The sequence below is a fragment of the Neltuma alba genome, unplaced genomic scaffold, assembly GCF_004799145.2.
Source record: "Neltuma alba isolate B1F8T4 unplaced genomic scaffold, ASM479914v2 tig00006484_pilon, whole genome shotgun sequence".
NCBI classification, from domain to species: domain Eukaryota; kingdom Viridiplantae; phylum Streptophyta; class Magnoliopsida; order Fabales; family Fabaceae; genus Neltuma; species Neltuma alba.
This window is the reverse complement of record NW_021634480.1, coordinates 152,219-172,251: the sequence shown is the minus strand read 5'-3', so window position 1 is coordinate 172,251 and position 20,033 is coordinate 152,219. Positions and strand designations below refer to the sequence as shown.

The window sequence follows — 20,033 nt, the reverse complement described above, 5'->3', positions numbered from 1 at the left end:
AAGTAAGAATTCAACAGAACATACAGATTCTTTTACACTGAGTAAGCAATGGAATTTAGAAACTGATAATTTGGATTCTCAGACTGTATCTTGACGTGCATAGGATATCAATACCTGGACCACAACTACCTGACCTTTTCTCACTTCTTTTCTTGTCATTACTATTTCTTGGGTGAGGAGCGAGGGTCGGGAGGGAAGGAGACAAGCTTATACCAAAAAAAATGAATATGCAATATCCATGGAAAAAAAATTAGCTTTTAAGTAACCCTCAGATTTATTAAAAAATAAAATAAAATGGTTAATCAAGAAGAATGGTAATACTCTTCCCCAACAAAAATGTTAAGCAAAAGGTTCGCTACATCATTCATAGCCATGTCCGTGCAGGCCACGCTTTTCACAGACAGTTAGGTGGAAACTGAGGTGATGTAGGTGAAACTATACATTTCACACTATCACTGTATGATTCGTCCTTTAACACCCAGTGTACCACAAATTGCTCCGAAATGCATCACCACATGACATCTTTACAAATTAATAATCCTAGATCATTCAGCCAAAGACTAGGAGATCTTGAAAAGAAATCGTCTATGATTATTTAAGAATAAATGAGGTTTCATTCCTAGTAATTTTAGATATACTTGTATTTTCCAGTTACTTTATCCTTCTTTTTCTATCTCAACTAAATTACCATTCATATGTCATAGAAACTTATGAGCTCAAATCTGTGTCTCCAATTCCCTCAGTTATCAGGGAAAGAAGTTCGACGATAAGCACAATATAAAAGCGCTTCTGGATCTTCCAAGTTCCCTCAAATCAGCTTCGTTTTCCCCAGTTAGCAGTGAGATGGAGAAAATTCCAGCAAACAGCTTAAACAGGAATCCCTCTAGCACATACAATACATCAATCTCAAGTGTTGTTCTCATATTTCCCATTACAGTTCTAATTCACACAATTATTCATCAACCATGTGAATCCTTTATATCCAAGAGTAAGCCTTGAGACCTTAAGCAATTCTAATCCTGTTTTAACTTTAACCTGTCCTTTAGTAACAGCTCTAAGTAGCGTGACAGGGTCCTAAAGTTGCTTCTCCTGGAATGAACAACGACACTACGTCGACTATACGGCATTTATTATATGAAACATAGATGAATCACCGAATACACAGCCATCATCAATCTGACTACTCCAACAACGCCATACCTTCGCGAAGCATATGCAGCCTAGGCAGCCCATCAGGAACACCATTAACCAGCATCGTACCATTGCGCTTCTCCTCTCCATCTTTCCAGCCGGAGATTGCCATAGTATCAGGTGAGGACGCCGAGTCCCGCCCGGTAACACCCGCTCCCCTTCCTCTTTGCACGAGAACGCCTCCTCTTGAAATGCTGCGGCGAATCACCGGAGGGAAACATCATCTTTCTCCCTGTCTTTATCCACCGTCTTGGCAAACTCAAGAAGTTGAGTTAGGGTCTTCCGGTGCATATAGTAAGCCGACATAGACACCACGGAAGCTCCAACCAGAGCCGCAACGGCCAAATGCAGCGCATACGTATCCATGATCACACTGTCTCTATCCCCCTCACTGAATCATACAGTCTCGGGAATAGCTATATCAAGCTGAAGAGAGTGAATATTAAGAAAGATAAACCGCAGTGAATAGTCCAAGAAGAAGAGAGCAAGAGCAAAGAAGAGCAATGGAGGCAGCTTTGTTTTGTCCCCTCGAGAAGAGTTCGGATATTTATAGGAGAGCCAAGAAGAAGACGACGAGGAGTGCAGCATCTCACTCCCAAATCTCAGCAACAGTACAATATTAGTGTCTTATTTTTTGTTCCCTAATAAATTGTTCTCGTCAAAAAATTTAATTTCAAACCAAAACCTAAATTCAGAATCACTTTTTCGCAAAACGAATTAATCTCCTCCACAATTTACTTGTAATCCGTTAAAGCACTTAAAACTATTTTGGTTTCTATAAAACACCCCTTAATATCATTCGTAAATGCGTTAATCTTATTTCTACTTAAAAATTAATTATAAATTCCATAAGATGAAGAGAATTTGTTATCTTTAATCTATAATCCTAAATATAAAAATTTTATAAACTACCTCTGGTCCTTTTATAAAACCATGTTTACTTTTTGTTTCTTCCAATTCTAAGACCCAATCCATTTTCCTCATATTTATGTATTTTTTCCAAGATAATCCTTCTAATATATAGTTTAGCCAATAATAATTAAAAATTTTATGAATGAAACACTTATTTATTACAAAAACTAATTTAACTTACCAACTCCTCAAATAGTCAACTGGTTTATAATTAGGACGGAGGAGTATATTCTAGGATGGGAGGAGTATATTCTAATTTGGATAAGATCAACAAGCCAATTGCTGGCCAGGGAAAAAAAAAAAAAAGAAGGAAAGATCGCACAAAACCAATTAAGAGAAAAATTAAGGTAAATGAGAGACATTTGATTTTTTGTGAATATTATCATGATTTTTTGGTCATGATTATAATTTTTGGTCACAATTATAAAAATTATTATAATAAATTAACAAAAACCTTAAAGATATTGAGTATAAGGAAGACATGTTTTCTTATATATGAAATGGAAGATTATTGCTCTCACCATACGGGGCATTTTCTCACGTCCAGTTCGAAGATAAGGTTCTTGAGAAACCATCGACTAATTAAAATCAAGTATTTTTAATAATATCTCTACTTTTAATAATATAAGACCCTATTTGATTTTTATTTTGATCCTAAATATAAGACCCTAATCTATTTTGTCTCTCATATTTACTCAATTTTTTTCAAGATACTCCTTCTAATAATTATAGTTCTAGCCAATACACTTAATTAACAAAGATATTTTAGGAAAGACAACACATATTTAGGACAAATAACTAAATCAACTTACTTCTTTAATCTCCTCAAATTAGTCAACTGGTTCTTATAATTAGAATCGGAGGTAGTATTACTTATGATTACTACTCATTCGGTTCTAAATATAAGACCATTTTCGTAGTGTAAATTACACTACGAAGATAGTCTTATATTTAAAACCGAAAAATTATTTGAGTATTTTCAAATGAATTCAATCCTATTCTATTCCTGAAAACAAGTTATGAAAATATTATGGATAATTACATAAAATATACTAATTTATTGAAGCCATAAATCAGTTTTTTAGAACAATTTGTCATGGTTAACCATTGCATGTTATACAGCGTTCTGTAGAATATTTCCTACCTTCGCTCTATCTATTTCCTGTTCACAACAACGTGCTTTTGATGAAAACAACTTTTATCTGATAGACAAATATGCATATATTACATGTAATCATATAAATAGATAGAAAAAATTGAAGAAACTAAATAAACAAACCAACATCAATAGGATCTACTGATTTTCTTAAGGGTATGATGTAAATTTGTTTTAAAAATTTTCACTCAGAAATACTGAGTACTTGAAAAAAATTTTAAGCTTAATGGTCATGGTTAGCTTTTCAAAAGTAAGAAACAAAATTATTATGATTTTAAAATTTTTGGAACAATATTAAATTTTAAGTGCTGAATATTTCTAAGTGAAAAGTTACCGGACAAATTTACATCTTAACATTTTTTTAATAAAAAGCTGCCATTCTAAAAAAATGGGAAAATTATAAAATAATGATTGGCATTGCTGCGTAAAATTCCCGCCAAATTATTATTGGGTCCAAAAGCATACTACTTTTTGCCAGAACAAAGGTGGGACTTTTTCCCCTTTTTTTTTTTTTGCGCTGAAAACTTGAAATATTGATAAGAAATGTTTTCTCGTCCAAACCAGACAGAGAAATAGTATTAAATTCAATACAAATATTGACAAGAAAATTTAAACTAACTAAGTTGATTAAAGATTGAAGTTTTGTATTATTTGAAATGTTAGGTAAATTATATAGATATACATTAGAAATACAAAACCGTTTAAATAATAAAAAAATAATACAACTATAGTAAGTAATTAAAAATTATAATTGAATGATTTCTTAAAATTTAGTACCCATCTTTTTTTAAAAAAAAGTTATTAATTATTAGTACGTCTTACATGTAAATTTTGATGGCAACTCTATATCCTAAAGTATAATTAATAATTAAGATAATTTAGTTAATTATCATTAAATAAACAATGATATCTGCGATGGTAATTTGCCTTGGACGGATCCCGTGAGGAATTTGAAATATTCGCACGTAAGAATCTCATGAGATGCGTGCGCAGGTGCTCTCGTGTTTGCCAGCACATGCTCCTACAACCTTCGGTCAGGCTGTTTTATTGTATTCTTATTATTCTAAATATAAGATTCTCTTTTAATATAAGTTATATTATAAAAAAATCTTATATTTAAAACTAGATGAGTATTTTTTTTTTTAGGTTTTTATACTATTAACTCATGTTTTAATATAACACTCGTAAATATTGATGAAATTACTAAATTATTTAATTATAACATATTTTATATAATACTTTTAAAATATTTATATATTATTAAATTATATATCGATTTATAAATGAGACAAATTAACTTAAAGAAAAACAATAATATAAGTACTTTAAAATAATTTAGTACCTTTTCAAATTAGTCAATTAAGTTTTATATTAAAAACCGGATGTAATACTTCTGATTTTTTTTTAAATTTAAATAACTGAATTGTGCAGTCTTAAAAAAAAATGGTCAATGTTAGTTAAATAAAGTAATAAACATGTAAGGAATATGTATTTTTCTTTATAATATACTCTTATTTATAAGAAGATAAGCAAGAGAAAATAACTTAATAATTCAAAAACATCAAAATTACTATAAGTAAAAATGATTAGTTAGAGGTGTTTGGTGAATTTGTAAGGATAATAAGTTGGAAAAAAATTATTCTTTAAGTAAATAATTAATTACTTGGATCTAATAATCAAACACCATTCGCATAAACTTTCAGGTTGCGAGAATCATGCCAAAATTTATAATTATGCTTCAAAATTTAATCTTTGGAATAAAATTCACAACCATTTTTGAAAGGACAGAGATTTATTTGATGCTGACGAGTATGATCATAATCTTAGCCTGCCTCCCGACTCTCTGAACTTTTCATTAGCGAATCCTCTCACACATGACGTGCTGACCAGATATCATTTATTTACTTATTGATGTTTAACTTATATATTAGCTTGGGTTCTTAATATAAAATTTCGTTTAATTTTTATTTTGGTTCTAAATATAAGACTCTAATTTATTTTGTCTCTTATATTATCTATTTTTTTTTAAAATAGTCCTTTTAATAATGATATTTCTAAGTTCTAATCAATACACTAATTAGTAAAGATATTTTAAAAAAGACAATACTTATTTATTACAAATAACTAACTTAATTTATTTTTTAATCCACTCAAATTAATTAATTAGCTCTTATGTTTAGAACCGGAGGTAGTATTTTTTTTTTTTTTTTGCTTAGTTGCAATAGTCATTTTTCTCCTTATATATATATATATATATATATATATATTAAGCACAAAGGGCAGGAATAAATCCTAAAAAATCCTGCCTGAAAAGAGACTTAATTATAGAGATCATCCAGAGTAGTTTCTATATGGCATATCCTACAATGCCATAAAAATTATGGCGTCATCATTTAAACGATGTTCCAAGTAAACAAATCAATCAGTATAACTGTTATTTTTTTACAAAAAAAAATCGATATTTTTCCACATTAGAGAAAGGAAATAAATCTCATTTTATCTAAGCCTAGCTACTTTAGAGGCTATAAGTGTTGAGAAGTCAAATGAATAAAAAAAACAGAAGAGAGGATGAAGCTGGCCGCTACTTTAAGAAAAGCTCTAGAGGGTATGATCCCAGTGAAAATCCTCTTTGAGGATTCTGATTTTGAGGATATGACCTGAATGAATGGTAGGCAGAATTGGTGGAGTTTGGAATCATATTCCTCACTAATATTAATCCACTCATGATTCATGTCTCTACCAGTCAATGTTTTATATAGAGAGAGAGAGACACACACACACCAATAATTATATGTTTTAATATATATATATATCTTGGAAATAAAAAAATTACAATGAGCGGATTTGGATGCTTAACATACTATCCTGTCCTTATTATAAGACCCAATTTGACTTTTTATTGGTCCTAATATAAGACCCAATCCATTTCTCTCTTATATATGCATTTTTTTAGAAATCCTTCTAAAATGATAGTTTTAGCAAATATACTTAATTAGCAAGGATATTTTAGGAATAACAACACTTATTTATTATAAATAATCAACTTAACTTATTAATCTCCTCAAATAAGTCAATTGGGTCTTATAATTAGGACCGGAGGAGTATAAATGTCTCGATATTTAAAAGAAAAATACATTAAAAAATAAAAAGGAGGAAATTACCATTGATGAAAGGGAAGGGGAAATTATAAATAACGCTTTGCATGGGTGCGACTTTGGAAATATAAATCCCATTTGGTACGAAGCATTGAAAATAAGTAATAGAAATTAAGATTGTGATTGATAAAATCTTTTAAGAGTGTTTAAATAAAAAAAAAATACTTATTATATGGGATTAGACAAATCCATAAATGTCATATTGTGGAACACAATGAGGAAAATGGTATTCCCTAATTTCACCTCTCTGAATTTGCCTAATCTCTATGTAAAAAGTAATTACTCAAACTAACTGCTTTTAAATATTTTCTCAATTACAATCTCAATTTATGTTTCTTATTTCAATATTTCATATCAAACAGGGAGATTCGAGGTTTGAGGAGCGGTACAGAAAATTTTAGAACCAGGCATAACTAGTTTTTTAATTAGAAAATATCTTTTAACACTATTGTAATTATTAAATTTTAATATCAAATTGATTAATTAGGATGCATTAACTATTAATTTGCATGCATTCTCATGCCGCCAGCCCATGGTCTTTTTTAAATTTTTGGGTTATTGGGTAGCAACAATCGCCCTTCAGCCTCTTTTTTTTAAAATAGGACAAAAATGATCCAAAAGGGAAGGGAAAGTGGGATTTTCATAAGTTGGATTTAATATGAATATATAAGCAGACTTATAAAACTTTATGCAGGATAAAAAGGTAAGGGAAATTAATTAAAAATTTTAGTCTTACTTTTCTGTTTGTTTAAATTAAATTCATTAAAATAAAAATTTCTTATTACCTTAACGAATCTATAAATTAAATTAAGTAAGGACTGCAAAAACAATGGAAGTTTCTCAACAAATTTGTAATTTAGCTGCAAGCACTTCGAATGGCTTTAACTCTTTTATCGCGGCAAAGTTTTGTTTCTGATCCCACCTCTGTTCCATTTTAGTGTAAAAAACTTACTTTATTAAACTTTCCCATACTAGATACTCATGATACGGCCAGTGAGGTTCTCTGGACAATCACCTACCCCCTCCACGATGTAAAAGCCTTATTGGGGTTGGGGAAAAAAAAAGAAGTAAAACCTAATTGGAAGTCCTTTTTTTTTTTGGGGGTAAAATACCCGGAAGTTTGCACGCTACTACTTTAAATTTTAAATAATAACCAATAAGTTCAAGTGGAAGGAACTTGGAACTTTGAACATCATGTCTTGGGTTCGATTTTGGAACGGTGTGTATAGAAAAAAATATTGTTAGGAGAGATCCTCGCTACGGCGCCTGGTAATATCTCGAGAGATTAATATCTTATCGTTCAAGTAGTAAGATACTCTGAGCAACTAAAAATTTTTAATATAAGAGTTAGGCAACTAATTTATAAATATTAAAAAATTAGTTGAATTAATTATTATAATAAATAAGTATTGTCTTTCCCAAAATATTATTAATCATGTATATTGAATTAACTTTCATATAGAAACACTTAACAAGTGCTGTCATGGTAGTTGTCATGGTATTGTGAAAAAGATTATTTCAAGGCAAAATAAAAATATATGAGAAACAAAATAAATCGAGATATTATATTTAAAAACAAATTGAAAAACTAGTATAATATAGTGCATTAATGTGAAAGTATGTTTCATCCAACTCTTTCATCATCTCTCCTGTATTTGGCTCAAAAAAATTTCATCCATCCTAGAATTAAATGACAGTTGTAGGAAGATACATATAATTCCTCAAAGTAGCCTCTTTAGTTGTGTCCCAGGGACATTGTAGGATTTAGATCAATCATTGTCTTAATTTTATTTTTTTGAGAAATATTAGTGGGCATAAAAAAGGCACATTGTGATAAAAAAAAATATGTCACGCCAGAATAAGTCTGACCATGATTTTTTGTTATATATAAATATATCGGTTAATTTTCCAAAGTTATTTTTTGCCAGAATAATTTTCAAAATTAACATCCGTAGGATTTGAGAAAATTTTATATGAGAAAAAAAATATTGAGTTTATAGCACAAGAGTGATAGAGACAGAATTAATAAGATTATTTTCAATGACATCTTCTCTTTTTAATGTAATAGAGTTGTTAATGCTTTCTCATCCTACATTTATTAGTTTTTTTTTGTTCGTCTTCAGTATTGTAATTATAAAGACATCTTTTTTTCTCTTCTTATTAATATTATTTGATCTCTTTTTTTTTTTGGGCAAAGAAGATCATGAGAATTAAATCGCATTAGTCCTTATGAAGAATGAGCCAAGCCAGAATTGTATATATATATATTAAGATCTTTCTGTATTTTATACATTTTAACTCTCTCTAATCTTTTCATATTTATTCATTTTTTTTTTTAGTTTTTCTAATAATAGTAGTTTTAACCAACACACTTGATTAGTAAGGATATTTTAAAAAAATAATATCTATTTATTATAAATAACTAATTAAACTTATTTTTAATCTTTTTAAATTAATTAACTAACTCTTATAATTAGTACCGAAGGCATGAGATATAGATTAGTTTTTCAACATTAATATCCACGTCATCTTGTTTTGACTATTATATGATATCCATAATTCCACATAAAGCTTAATTTCGATTTCCGCTGCTTGCTGTCAATGCTCGGCCAAATGCTTGATAACGCCCTTCTGTGCTTCTGCAAGCCAGTGTGGGTCTCTTCTCTCTGATCGTGTCATCTTGATTCCCAAGCTCATATCTTCAAGGCAATGGCTTCTATACTCTGCATGGCCTCAGTTTCACCGCAGAAATTATCGAGCGCCATAACCCGTCAAGTTCACACTCGGGCTTTTCTCGTACCACCCTCTTTCTCATTCCCTAGTAGGTCGATTATTAGCTCGATTTGGTTGCTTAGAGAGTGAAGTACTGAACTATGTAATGCTTAAAACACTCCTTTTTTTCGGCTATCTGTAATATTTTCTTATCAAGTGTGGCAATTGTTTATAGTTCCTCAGCACTCAAACGCTGCCACAATTTGAGTTCTTTAAGCTGTAGCTGTTTGTTTTTCCGTTGGCTCTGATATTGCTTGAGGGGTTATATGAATATGAACAATGCAGGGCGGAGATTAACGATAACGGCTGCAGAGTCCGACGCAAATGAAGGTGTTTTGGGCTTTATGTGATGCTTTTACTTAATGCTATTGCTTTATTTATAGTGATTTTGAAATCTTTTGGTGGCTCTGAGCAGTTAAATCTCAGCTACAGGAGAAAAAGCTCCAGCTAGAACTGGTTCAAGTTCCGATCCACTGTTCGGTAACAAAGGAGCTACCCAGGAAACTGTGAGTCGATTTTTTTTTTTTTCCATTTTCCCCTTCACTTCTTTCAAATTAGTCATGATTAGGAAATGGGGTTGGAATTTGAATACTATCTCCATTCGTTATTATAAGAGTTTGTTTGACTTTTGTTTGTCAATTTGGTCCTAAATATATAATACCTCAGTTCACTTTGTCATTTATTTATTCATTCATTTTTCAAAATAGTCATAGTAGTAGTTGCACACATGTTAGAGGTTTTATCAAATGGTAATTGTAGCTAATATAAATTATTAGCAAGGTATTCTATGAAAGATATACATATTTATATTAAATAACTAACTTAATTAATTTTTTTAATTTCTCTAAATTAGTCAATTAGGTCTTATATTAAGGACAGGAGGAAGTATTAGGTGTGCGGAATGGCCATAATCAAATTAGATGATAATGCTCAACTGCACGGTTTGGTTAAAATCTGGATGTGTAGGACAAGAGGAGTTTTGTTTTATTCTTTATTTTATTGGCCACTAATAGTTCTTGTTGTCATAGGCCATGAAATATGATTTATTTATGTTACTGTGGCCCACGATGACATGCTTTTTTATTGCTTAACATGACGCAGGCATTACATCAAAAGCCACTGAATTCCATTGTGATTTGATGAAAAATAATGCAATTCTGTTATAATGTAGTATGCTAAAGTTCAATAATTAGTAGTACATACAATTGACAAAATGTAATAGAGTATGATGTTAACGTACGTTGTTATATTTGTTTTGTAATGTATTGTGTAGGATAAATGGAAGATTCGTCTTCAACTTACAAAGCCTGTCAGCTGGCCTATATGGTTTTGGGGGTGTAGTTTGTGGTGCTGCTGCTTCTGGTACTCTATTTTAGCTCTGTGTGAAACAGAAATTTGCCTGATAAAAAAATTTTGGTTCCATAGTTTATTATGATAATAGTGTAATCCTATGTACTGTTGAAATTAATTAAAAGGTAATCTGGTTGATTGGTTGTTAGTTGTTATCTTACTTATAATTGACTTTGTTGGCACTTGGTATAATGCACTGTTTGTGTGAAGAGTTCTTATACCAGGATTAAAAAAACCAGGAGAATGATAAATTGTTTCTTCATCATCTTTAGTTCCGAAGTAACTGATAAGTGCCAACATTTAGCAAGAAAAGAATGCCTTAAATTCCTGGCTTTACATACTGAAGTGGATGTCCATCATATGTGCCACTGCTAATATGAATTGAGACGCCCACTTAGAGTTTTACGAGGTTTACCAACGAGCAGAAGATTGGGGCTTCATATTGCTCAAAGCAACATTCATTCATCAGCCACTGTTTAAAACTTCCATAAAAAATGTATTGTTTTTACACCTTTTGCCATAGAAGCTGTCAGTACCTTCAGCATATTCTCTTGCCCTTTGTGTTACATTTGTCATGTCATTTTTATGTGTTTCATAATTATACTTTATGTATGACATTAGTTCTTTACAAACATTTTACAAACTTCTCTATTTTATATTTCCACCTTTATAAATACATTTGTGCATCTGATACAACTTTTGGATATTCTGAGGCATTATTGTTCACTTGGTAGGACAATTCAACTGGAATCTTGAAGATGTTGCCAAATCATTTGTGTGCATGGTGATGTCTGGCCCATTCCTTACTGGTTATACGCAGGTAATATTCTTCTTGACGTATAATTTTATCATCTCCTGTTGGATGAGGGTTTCAAAGTGACCCAAGCTTAAAATTTATGATTTTTTAATGTTTTAGACGCTAAATGATTGGTATGACCGAGAAATTGATGCAATCATTGAACCATATCGACCAATTCCTTCAGGGGCTATATATGAAAACGAGGTATGTTGTAACTCTGATATCAATTATTTCTACTTATAATGTCGTCTCTTTACATAATTGTTTATCAAAATTCTGCAGGTTATCACTCAAATATGGGTGCTGCTAGCAGGAGGTCTTGCCTTGGCTGGCATATTGGACGTATGGGTGGGTACTATACACGATAGTCCTATGCTCAATCTCTTTTTCTGCAAGTCTAAAATTGTATCCTTTATAGGCAGGGCATAATTCCCCTATAGTTTTCTGCCTTGCCGTTAGTGGATCACTGCTGTCATTTATATATTCTGCGCCTCCTTTAAAGGTATTTTTTTTAAAGCAAAATTCCTTGTTTTCTTTTTCTCTATGTTTTCTACGCACCCTTTTTCTGATCATTGACTAAGTTCTTTATGTTTTTGCAGCTAAAACTAAACGGATGGATTGGAAACTTTGCCCTTGGAGCTAGATACATCAGTTTGCCATGGTGTCATACCTTCTGCCTTGATGCTCAATAGCTATAGAATTGTTTCCTGGTTGTCAAATTGATGACTAGCTATTCCATTGGTTTATCTCTCCAGATAAATGAGTTGCTGAATATCATTGGCGTTTAGCTTTTATTCACTAGATTCAAATTTTAGGCCAAAATGTGGGGGTTTTTATCAATATAAATTTTAGATATCATATTTTTCTCCCAGTTGAACAATCTTATAAATTTATTATTTCTGGATACGATTTGCATTAAGAATGAGATAACGGCAATTATAAGTTAACTGGGTAATCAGATCAATATTTCTTTCATTGACAAAAAATTAGTCTTATATTCTGATCTTATTGATCACTTTGAGGTTTTTTTTTTTTTTCACTTTTTCTTTTTCTTTTACATTTGCGCCATGTTCTGCATGCTGTTTGATCAATGTCTTCTGGACAGGTGGACCAGTCAGGCTTTATTTGGGACTCTTACACTTAATGCAGTCATTATCACCCTCTTATACAGCATATCAGGGGTACGTAGTATATGCAACGTGGCATTTTGTTAGATATGATATGGGTGTTCGAACTTTTCAGACTCGTGAATAATATTGTTGCTGTCACATTGTAGCTGGGCATCGCTATTATTGAGGACATCAAAAGGATTGAAAGGGATACAGCTGTGGGGCTTCAGGTCTCTCCTTTTCATCCTTCGCCTTTCATTTACTTTAATATGAACTTCTGATGTTTTGGAAGTTTTAATCAAACATACACATTGAAGTAGCTACTGCTGACCTTCCTATTCATTTGAACAGTCTCTTCCAGTTGCTCTTGGCACTGAAACTGCCAAATGGATATGTGTTGGTGCTACTGACATTGCACAATTATCTGTTGCTGGTACATTTACATCCCTTAAGTCTGAACAAAATAGCCACTCCACATTCTATAGTGCCTTCATTCTTAGTTTCTCCGACTACAACAAAAAAATGTTAAAAATGTGTCACAATATTAATTTCACCTCTTTGGTATTTTTTTTTTTTTAATTGAGTGACTCATCTGCAGCTCTCCTAACATATTTAATGCTTACAATCATGCCCTTTAATTTTGAATTTAAGAAACTTCCTCACGGCATATTCATAGAATTGCTCACAAATAGGGGCATTGTTATCAATATGATAATGTTTAGGAGGTTTCGTAGTCAAAATATATGTACTAGGATAGATGGCTCTAGAATATCATTAGAAAAAGCTTGTAATATTTTATCATCAGGACAGAGTATCACTGTATTTGTTCATTTTGGAGCTAGTAGTTTCATGGAAAAGAATAATCATGTTTGAGATAATTTAATGTGGCTCAACTGTTGTAAAAAGTAGTCTTTCTCTAGCACCCAAAAAAAAAAAAGGTAGTCTTTCTCATTATTTTCCAAGACTTAAATTTTGGTGAACTAGAAATGAAAGTCTTGCTATATTTTGTGCAAAGAATTTATAGACACTTATGTTTGCAGGATATCTTCTTTGGATTGGTAAACCATATTATGCTTTGGCTTTACTTGCCTTGATAATTCCGCAGATCTATTTTCAGGTATAGCACAATTATCATTTTCGTTCACAGGTTTATAAAAGTAAAATGTTTGTAACAATACTGCACCTTATAATACACGTTAAGCTGTTCTTCCCTTCCACCTAAATTTTGTTGTGGCGTCTTTGTAGTTTCTTATCATCTTGTGCATTGCAGTTTCAGTACTTCCTCAAAGACCCTGTGAAGTACGATGTTGACTATCAGGTATGCTTTATTAGAACTTCAGCTTCTAAGCTTCTATGCATAAGCGTGATAAACATGGGCAAAGGCTGTGATAGCCTAAAGGATAAACTCATGAGTACTCTATTCCGTCCCAGCTTTAGCATAGGTTATGTCATTAAATTTGATTCTCTATGATCATTTAGTCATATGCCTTGGTGCAGAGAGAAACACCAAGGAGTAAGATTGTGTGTGAATTACTTTTCCTCTTTACATCCACTTATTTTTATGTCTCCTCTTACCAAATTATATACTATTAATCTTAATTTGACCCCAGAGGTCTAGATATGTATGTCGCTTAACAAGTTAAGCAGTGCGGCAATACTCAAGAGGATGCTATGATAATAAGATAGGTGAAAGGTAGTATGATCAAGAAAGAGAAAGAGAAAGAGAAATGGGGGCAGAGAGAGATAGGAGAGAGGAAAAGAGAGGGACAGAGAACAAAGATGAGACACAGAGGAATAATGCTGAATGATACCCTTGTCGTTAACAAAATAATCGGATATTTTGTCCGTGATCCTCTGACCTAACGGCTATTAGCAGCCTTTTAATAATTCATTATTTATATAACACAATGGTATAATCTCACAGTCATTACCATTATTTTCATTTTCATTTTGAGTTTTCTTTTGTCTTTTTCCATTTTTTTTTATCCGCCAATTTTTGGTTTCTAAACACGATATAAATGGTTTCATTAATTGTTTTCAGACAAGCGCAGTGCCATTTTTCGCTCTTGGCTTGTTGGTGACTGCTTTCGCAACTAGCCATTAATCTTCTGCAAAAGTTATCATGTGGCACGGAAGAAATTAAGCAAGCTGAAAGTTAAGCGGGCTATGCACAGCGTCTTCTTTTACCACTTGTAAACTAATGTCCCGTTTGGCTATAAGGGTGGGAGCATTTTTTCTTTCTATCCTTTGTACAAAATCTATTTATATTTCACCTTGCCGCTGAATGCTGATTGAATTTGAGGTTAACAAACAGATTCAGGCGAAGTTCGTGAATCATGATGCCAGTTTGGGATGTTGGTTGAAAAGTGATTCTTTATTTATCTTTTTGTGCAATATCTATTATGATTTTATGATTATCATTAATAACATTTATTATTGCGGGTAAAGTAGTATTCAGCATGCTATGTTATTTCCCAATAGGTTCTGACATTTTGATATTATTTTCCTAGTACATCTTGCAACTTCTCATGTTATTTTTCAATTAAAATCAACATTATATTCTTATTTATAGTTTAGGGTGCGAAACGCACTATAAATAAGATTACAGTGTTGAAAACACTATGAAAATAACATCAAAGTGCGTGATGAATCATAGATAAAATTATGATGCTAGAAGTAACCAGTAATAAGATTACAGCGGTTGTTGGGTCTTATTTTACCCTTTTTTCTTTTCATTTATTGAAATAAAAACATAGTAGCAATTTTCTATTTTTAAAATCCTTTTGTATTATTTTCTTTTTACTTCATTCTTCATATTATAATGCAAAAATAAGTTCTTTAAACAAAGTGTGCTACATTTGTACTCTAAGAAAGTCTTGTATAATTTAAGAATACCATATCAGCAACCAACAAAAAGTTAGTCTAACAGTGTAAGGGTTAGTTGGATACCTGATGATAAGATTTTAAAAAAGTATTAGATACCAGATGATGATATCTGTACCACCATGTTCTTGGAATATCAAATTGTTTTGTACAACATTTATATTTTTCTTAATTTTTAAAACAATTTTATCATATATATGTTATCAAACTATCACTATTAAATTGTTTTGATCTCCATAATGTTAGCTGCTGGTTAAAAAAAAATGAAATACAAATGAGCTTAGGATAACTAACTAAGTTTAGTTTTATCAACTAGGATTATGTCTAGTAGAAAGAACTACACTCTTATAATATAACAAATTAATATTTGAATTTTTATTGAGAAGGATTTAAAAAGCCATTACTGTCTTTTTGGAAGTAGGCTTTATCAAAAAAAAAAAAAAACAACCCCATAATTATGTTTTTCATAGGCCTTCCTTTTTTTTTTTACCAGCCCTTACCCAGGCCTTCAATATTTGTCAGCCACGTAGGCCTGCAACTTTGGGCCATTGCTCACTCCCAAGACCCTACCTTATATCGGCATAATCCAAACTTGACTCTGGGATGAATTTAATGCTGACATAAAAAATGTCCACCAAGTCAGCAACTTAGCGCATTGCGTATTTTGATATTGAATTTTAGATAAAGCGAGGCAAAATCAGATCATTTAAAAAAAAAAAGAAAGAATAATAGTGTTTATCATGGTGATTTTTATAAAAATAAATGGATAGAAGAAAATACAAAATTATTTGCTGGCAAAAAAAAATACAAAATATATTTAAACCAGGTGATAAGGATTTTTCTAATTTAAATTCAAAATTTATTTGTTCAAAAAAAAATCCAAATTTATTACCTGTCTAGCTCTCGGCGCACCCACGTAGTTGACAATAAGAAAAGAGCACTTCAAAGATCAAATAAATAATAAATAATTATTTTAAAAAAAAAAAAAAAAAAAAAAGGCAGAGGAATGGGGAGAGTAAAACCCTACGCCGAGTTTGTAACGAGGAAAAATCCTATATAAGCCACTGCTGCCTCACTGGCCGTAACCCTAGTCGTTGTGAGCCATCTCTTTGCTCCACTCGACCGCATATTCTCAGCCTTCTCTCAACCCTTATTCTCTTGATTATCTGCCCTCAAATCGTCGTCAAGCACCTCCTTCGGGTGAGTGTTCCATCAATTTCAGAAGAATTTCATTTGGTTTTTTGGTTTCAGAATCCAATTGCTTAAGATGTTTCATTTTTCATTTTTATTTTTTGCTCATTTTTGGGTTTTAAGAAGTTATAGGAATTCAACAACTGAGATACCATGTCGGACGATGAGAGGGAGGAGAAGGAGTTGGATCTCACTTCTCCTGAAGTCGTTACCAAATACAAGAGTGCAGCTGAGATCGCTAACAGTATGTTTAACTTCCCTGGCTGCCTCTACCGGTTTCTTTGTACACAAAAAAGCATATCCGGTGGTGTTATTAGACACACTGGACAGATAGAATTCTCAGGGTTCAAGTGAACGTTCACTATTTCTCAATTTCTCTGCGCTTTCATTGCATGTGCCTGTGTCTTTGGATATGTATGCTGACGGACAACGGGAATCTCCTGCAGAGGCTTTGCAATTAGTTATTTCAGAATGTAAACCGAAGGCAAAGATTGTCGACATTTGCGAGAAGGGAGATTCATATATAAGAGAGTAAGTTTTTCTTTAGCCCATTAGATGCATTTCCGTTTCATGCGATGGGTAACGTGTCTGTTGTTTTTGTTATAGCTCTACGTTATGATTGTTTTTATACTGACTTAGCTTATGGGCTGTGATGTTTTTGTTATTAAGGCAAACAGGTAACATGTACAAGAATGTTAAAAGGAAGATTGAGAGAGGCGTTGCCTTTCCAACATGCATATCTGTAAACAACACAGTTTGTCATTTCTCTCCCCTCGCCAGTGATGAGACTGTCTTGGAAGAAGGTGATATGTTGAAAATGTAAGATTTTCGATGCATATTTCTGTGAAAGATACTGGAAGTACGGGTGCTGCTTTTGGCTAATAGTGGAAAAGAGATGGTGATTGTTTCTTTGGTTAATTGCAGTGATTTGGGTTGTCATATAGATGGGTTTATTGCGGTTGTGGCCCATACTCATGTTCTTCAGGAGGGCCCAGTTACAGGAAGGCCAGCTGATGTACTTGCGGCAGCTAACACTGCTGCCGAAGTAGCCTTGAGACTTGTGAGGCCAGGAAGGAAGGTAATAATATGTGCGTGATTGATCTTGCATCTGCATCTGTATGACATGAATTTGTTTATATCCTATCACGTGATTCCATTCGTTCTTGGAAGTCATTCTTAAATGTGCTAGTCCCAAAGTCATTCTTAAAAGTAAATGCTGCATTTGAACCACTACATCCAACCTCTGTGGTGTGATTAAAAAAATGGTTGGATACTTAGATTTTAGAAATATTTTACTGTTATCTTTCTCAGTCACCAATTGCCTTGATTGATTGTTTCATGAATTATACATGAACTTGGTCTGTGTAGAGTCATGTTTATGTGGCATGTCACAGCATCGATTCACTTTTCTGGTGCTGCATTTATTTCAATTTGATCCCCCTCCCTTCGGTTATTTTGATCTCTAAATGATGAACATTCTATAAAGCCATGGTTAAACACCGATGAAGCTTCATTGTCATAGTTACACTGATAGAGATCTTTGATGATAGACTTCCAAATCACATTATTTGTATGCCAAGTCTTGACTCATAATTATGTGCTTATGCATGCTATTTTGGACTTTTTTTTAAACTAGTTTCATTCCTATGGCGCAATAGATGAGAATATGTACAGGTTGAATTAGAAACTTCATCGCATTATATATGACCCTGGATGATGAACTCTTAAAGCTATGGACTATAGTGTCCAAGTGAGGCTTATGTCATAGTTACTCTGATAGGGCTTTTATTCTGCAAAATGCAATCTACTACCCCGGGAAACTGTGTTAATGTTGTCATGGCCTAGCAATTTATGCATGCTTCTTCCGAAGTCCATCTTACCTGCTTCCCAAGGATTGTATTGCTGAGGTTACTGTTTCTTCCCCTAGTGTGATGCTCTTTGCTGCAGTGAAACTGCCACATGCATTCATTTATTAGCTGTACAATAACTTGCAGCATTTTCTGTTCTACTGGTTCATATGTAGAATTGTAAGTGTCTGTTGAAGCTGTCATAGTGGCAACTTTGCCGAGGTGATCAGTGCTTTATTGGTTTCCTCCTTTCCCTGTTGCCTAGACGTGAATTGGCTGAAGATTATTCACGGTTGTGCTGATTATTACATTGCCAGTGAACTTATCTATTTCAGCCAATATAGTACAATCTTAAAACATCGCCATTTCACTTTGGATGGATATGAATATCAATCTTTCTGGTATTCTGGTTAACTGTCGAACTGAAATGCTGAGATATTCATTTTTTGCCCCCGACAGAACAAGGATGTAAGTGAAGCAATTCAAAAGGTTGCTGCTGCCTATGATTGTAAAATTGTTGAAGGGGTTCTTAGCCACCAGATGAAGCAGTTTGTTATAGATGGGAACAAGGTTGTCCTGAGTGTGTCTAATCCAGAAACAAGGGTTGATGATGCAGAGTTTGAGGAGAATGAAGTTTATGCGATTGATATAGTAGCAAGCACAGGGGAAGGCAAGGTAGGTCAATTGTCATATTTTACGTATTACCAGTGTGGGGTGGTTTCTTGGGAATTATGAAGTGAAAAATTTTATCATTTGCAGCCTAAGCTGTTGGATGAGAAGCAGACAACCATTTATAAGAGAGCTGTGGACAAGAATTATCACTTGAAGATGAAAACATCTAGGTTCATTTTCAGTGAAATAAGTCAGAAATTTCCAATCATGCCCTTCACTGCGAGGTAACTTGGCTACTTCCCAAGATATGTTTGAAATATTTGTTCTTTATATAAAGTTTCTGCAACTCATTTAAAATTGTTTCCTTATATATCAGGGCATTGGAAGAGAAAAGAGCTCGTCTGGGTCTAGTGGAATGTGTGAATCATGACCTCTTGCAGCCATATCCAGTTCTACATGAAAAACCTGGTGAAAATTTTTGACAATTGCGATTAGGTTTCACCTGGTTTGACTTTTTTGCAGCTTGCTCACGTGCTATATTGTGGTTTTACAGGTGATTGTGTTGCTCACATCAAATTCACAGTCTTGCTAATGCCGAATGGTTCAGATCGGATCACATCTCATCCTCTCCAGGAATTGCAGCCCACAAAGACAGTAGATGATCCCGAAATTAAGGCATGGTTGTCCTTGGGGACAAAGACAAAGAAGAAGGGTGGTGGAAAGAAGAAGAAAGGTAGACTGAAAATACAGATTTTGTGTTGACTTGCATGCTTGTATATATCTATAATGTTTTTCCTAATGCTATATGTCTCATTGCTTGGCTGTTCTCAGGCAAAAAGGGTGACAAGGCAGATGAGTCTGCCGAGGCTGAGCCGATGGAGACAACAAATGGTGCTACAACCCAAGAATGAGTCACTCGAAACCCTTATCTAGTTCTTTCTCGACCCTTTTCAATTTTGTTACATTATTCACCGAAATATACCTGTTCAGATATGATTTCGATATAGTAGTCAGATGGATTCTTGATTGAAATTTCCAGATGCGCATTCTCGTTGC

At 32.9% G+C, this 20,033-nt stretch overlaps 1 protein-coding gene and 1 pseudogene across 1 annotated transcript; both read left to right on the top strand.

Annotated features, from left to right (window-relative positions):
* The first annotated feature begins 9,025 nt into the window (after nt 1–9,025).
* Nucleotides 9,026–15,009, top strand: LOC114750511 (chlorophyll synthase, chloroplastic-like; annotated as a pseudogene).
* Nucleotides 15,010–16,425: 1,416 nt separating this feature from the next.
* On the top strand, nt 16,426–20,033 carry LOC114750512 (ERBB-3 BINDING PROTEIN 1). The gene is made up of 10 exons (XM_028939103.1): nt 16,426–16,527; nt 16,642–16,762; nt 16,965–17,049; nt 17,188–17,337; nt 17,443–17,596; nt 18,825–19,040; nt 19,125–19,261; nt 19,354–19,445; nt 19,531–19,710; nt 19,809–20,033. The coding sequence occupies exons 2-10, from the start codon at nt 16,672–16,674 to the stop codon at nt 19,886–19,888; spliced, it is 1,185 nt and encodes a 394-aa protein (XP_028794936.1). The 5' UTR covers nt 16,426–16,527; nt 16,642–16,671; the 3' UTR covers nt 19,889–20,033.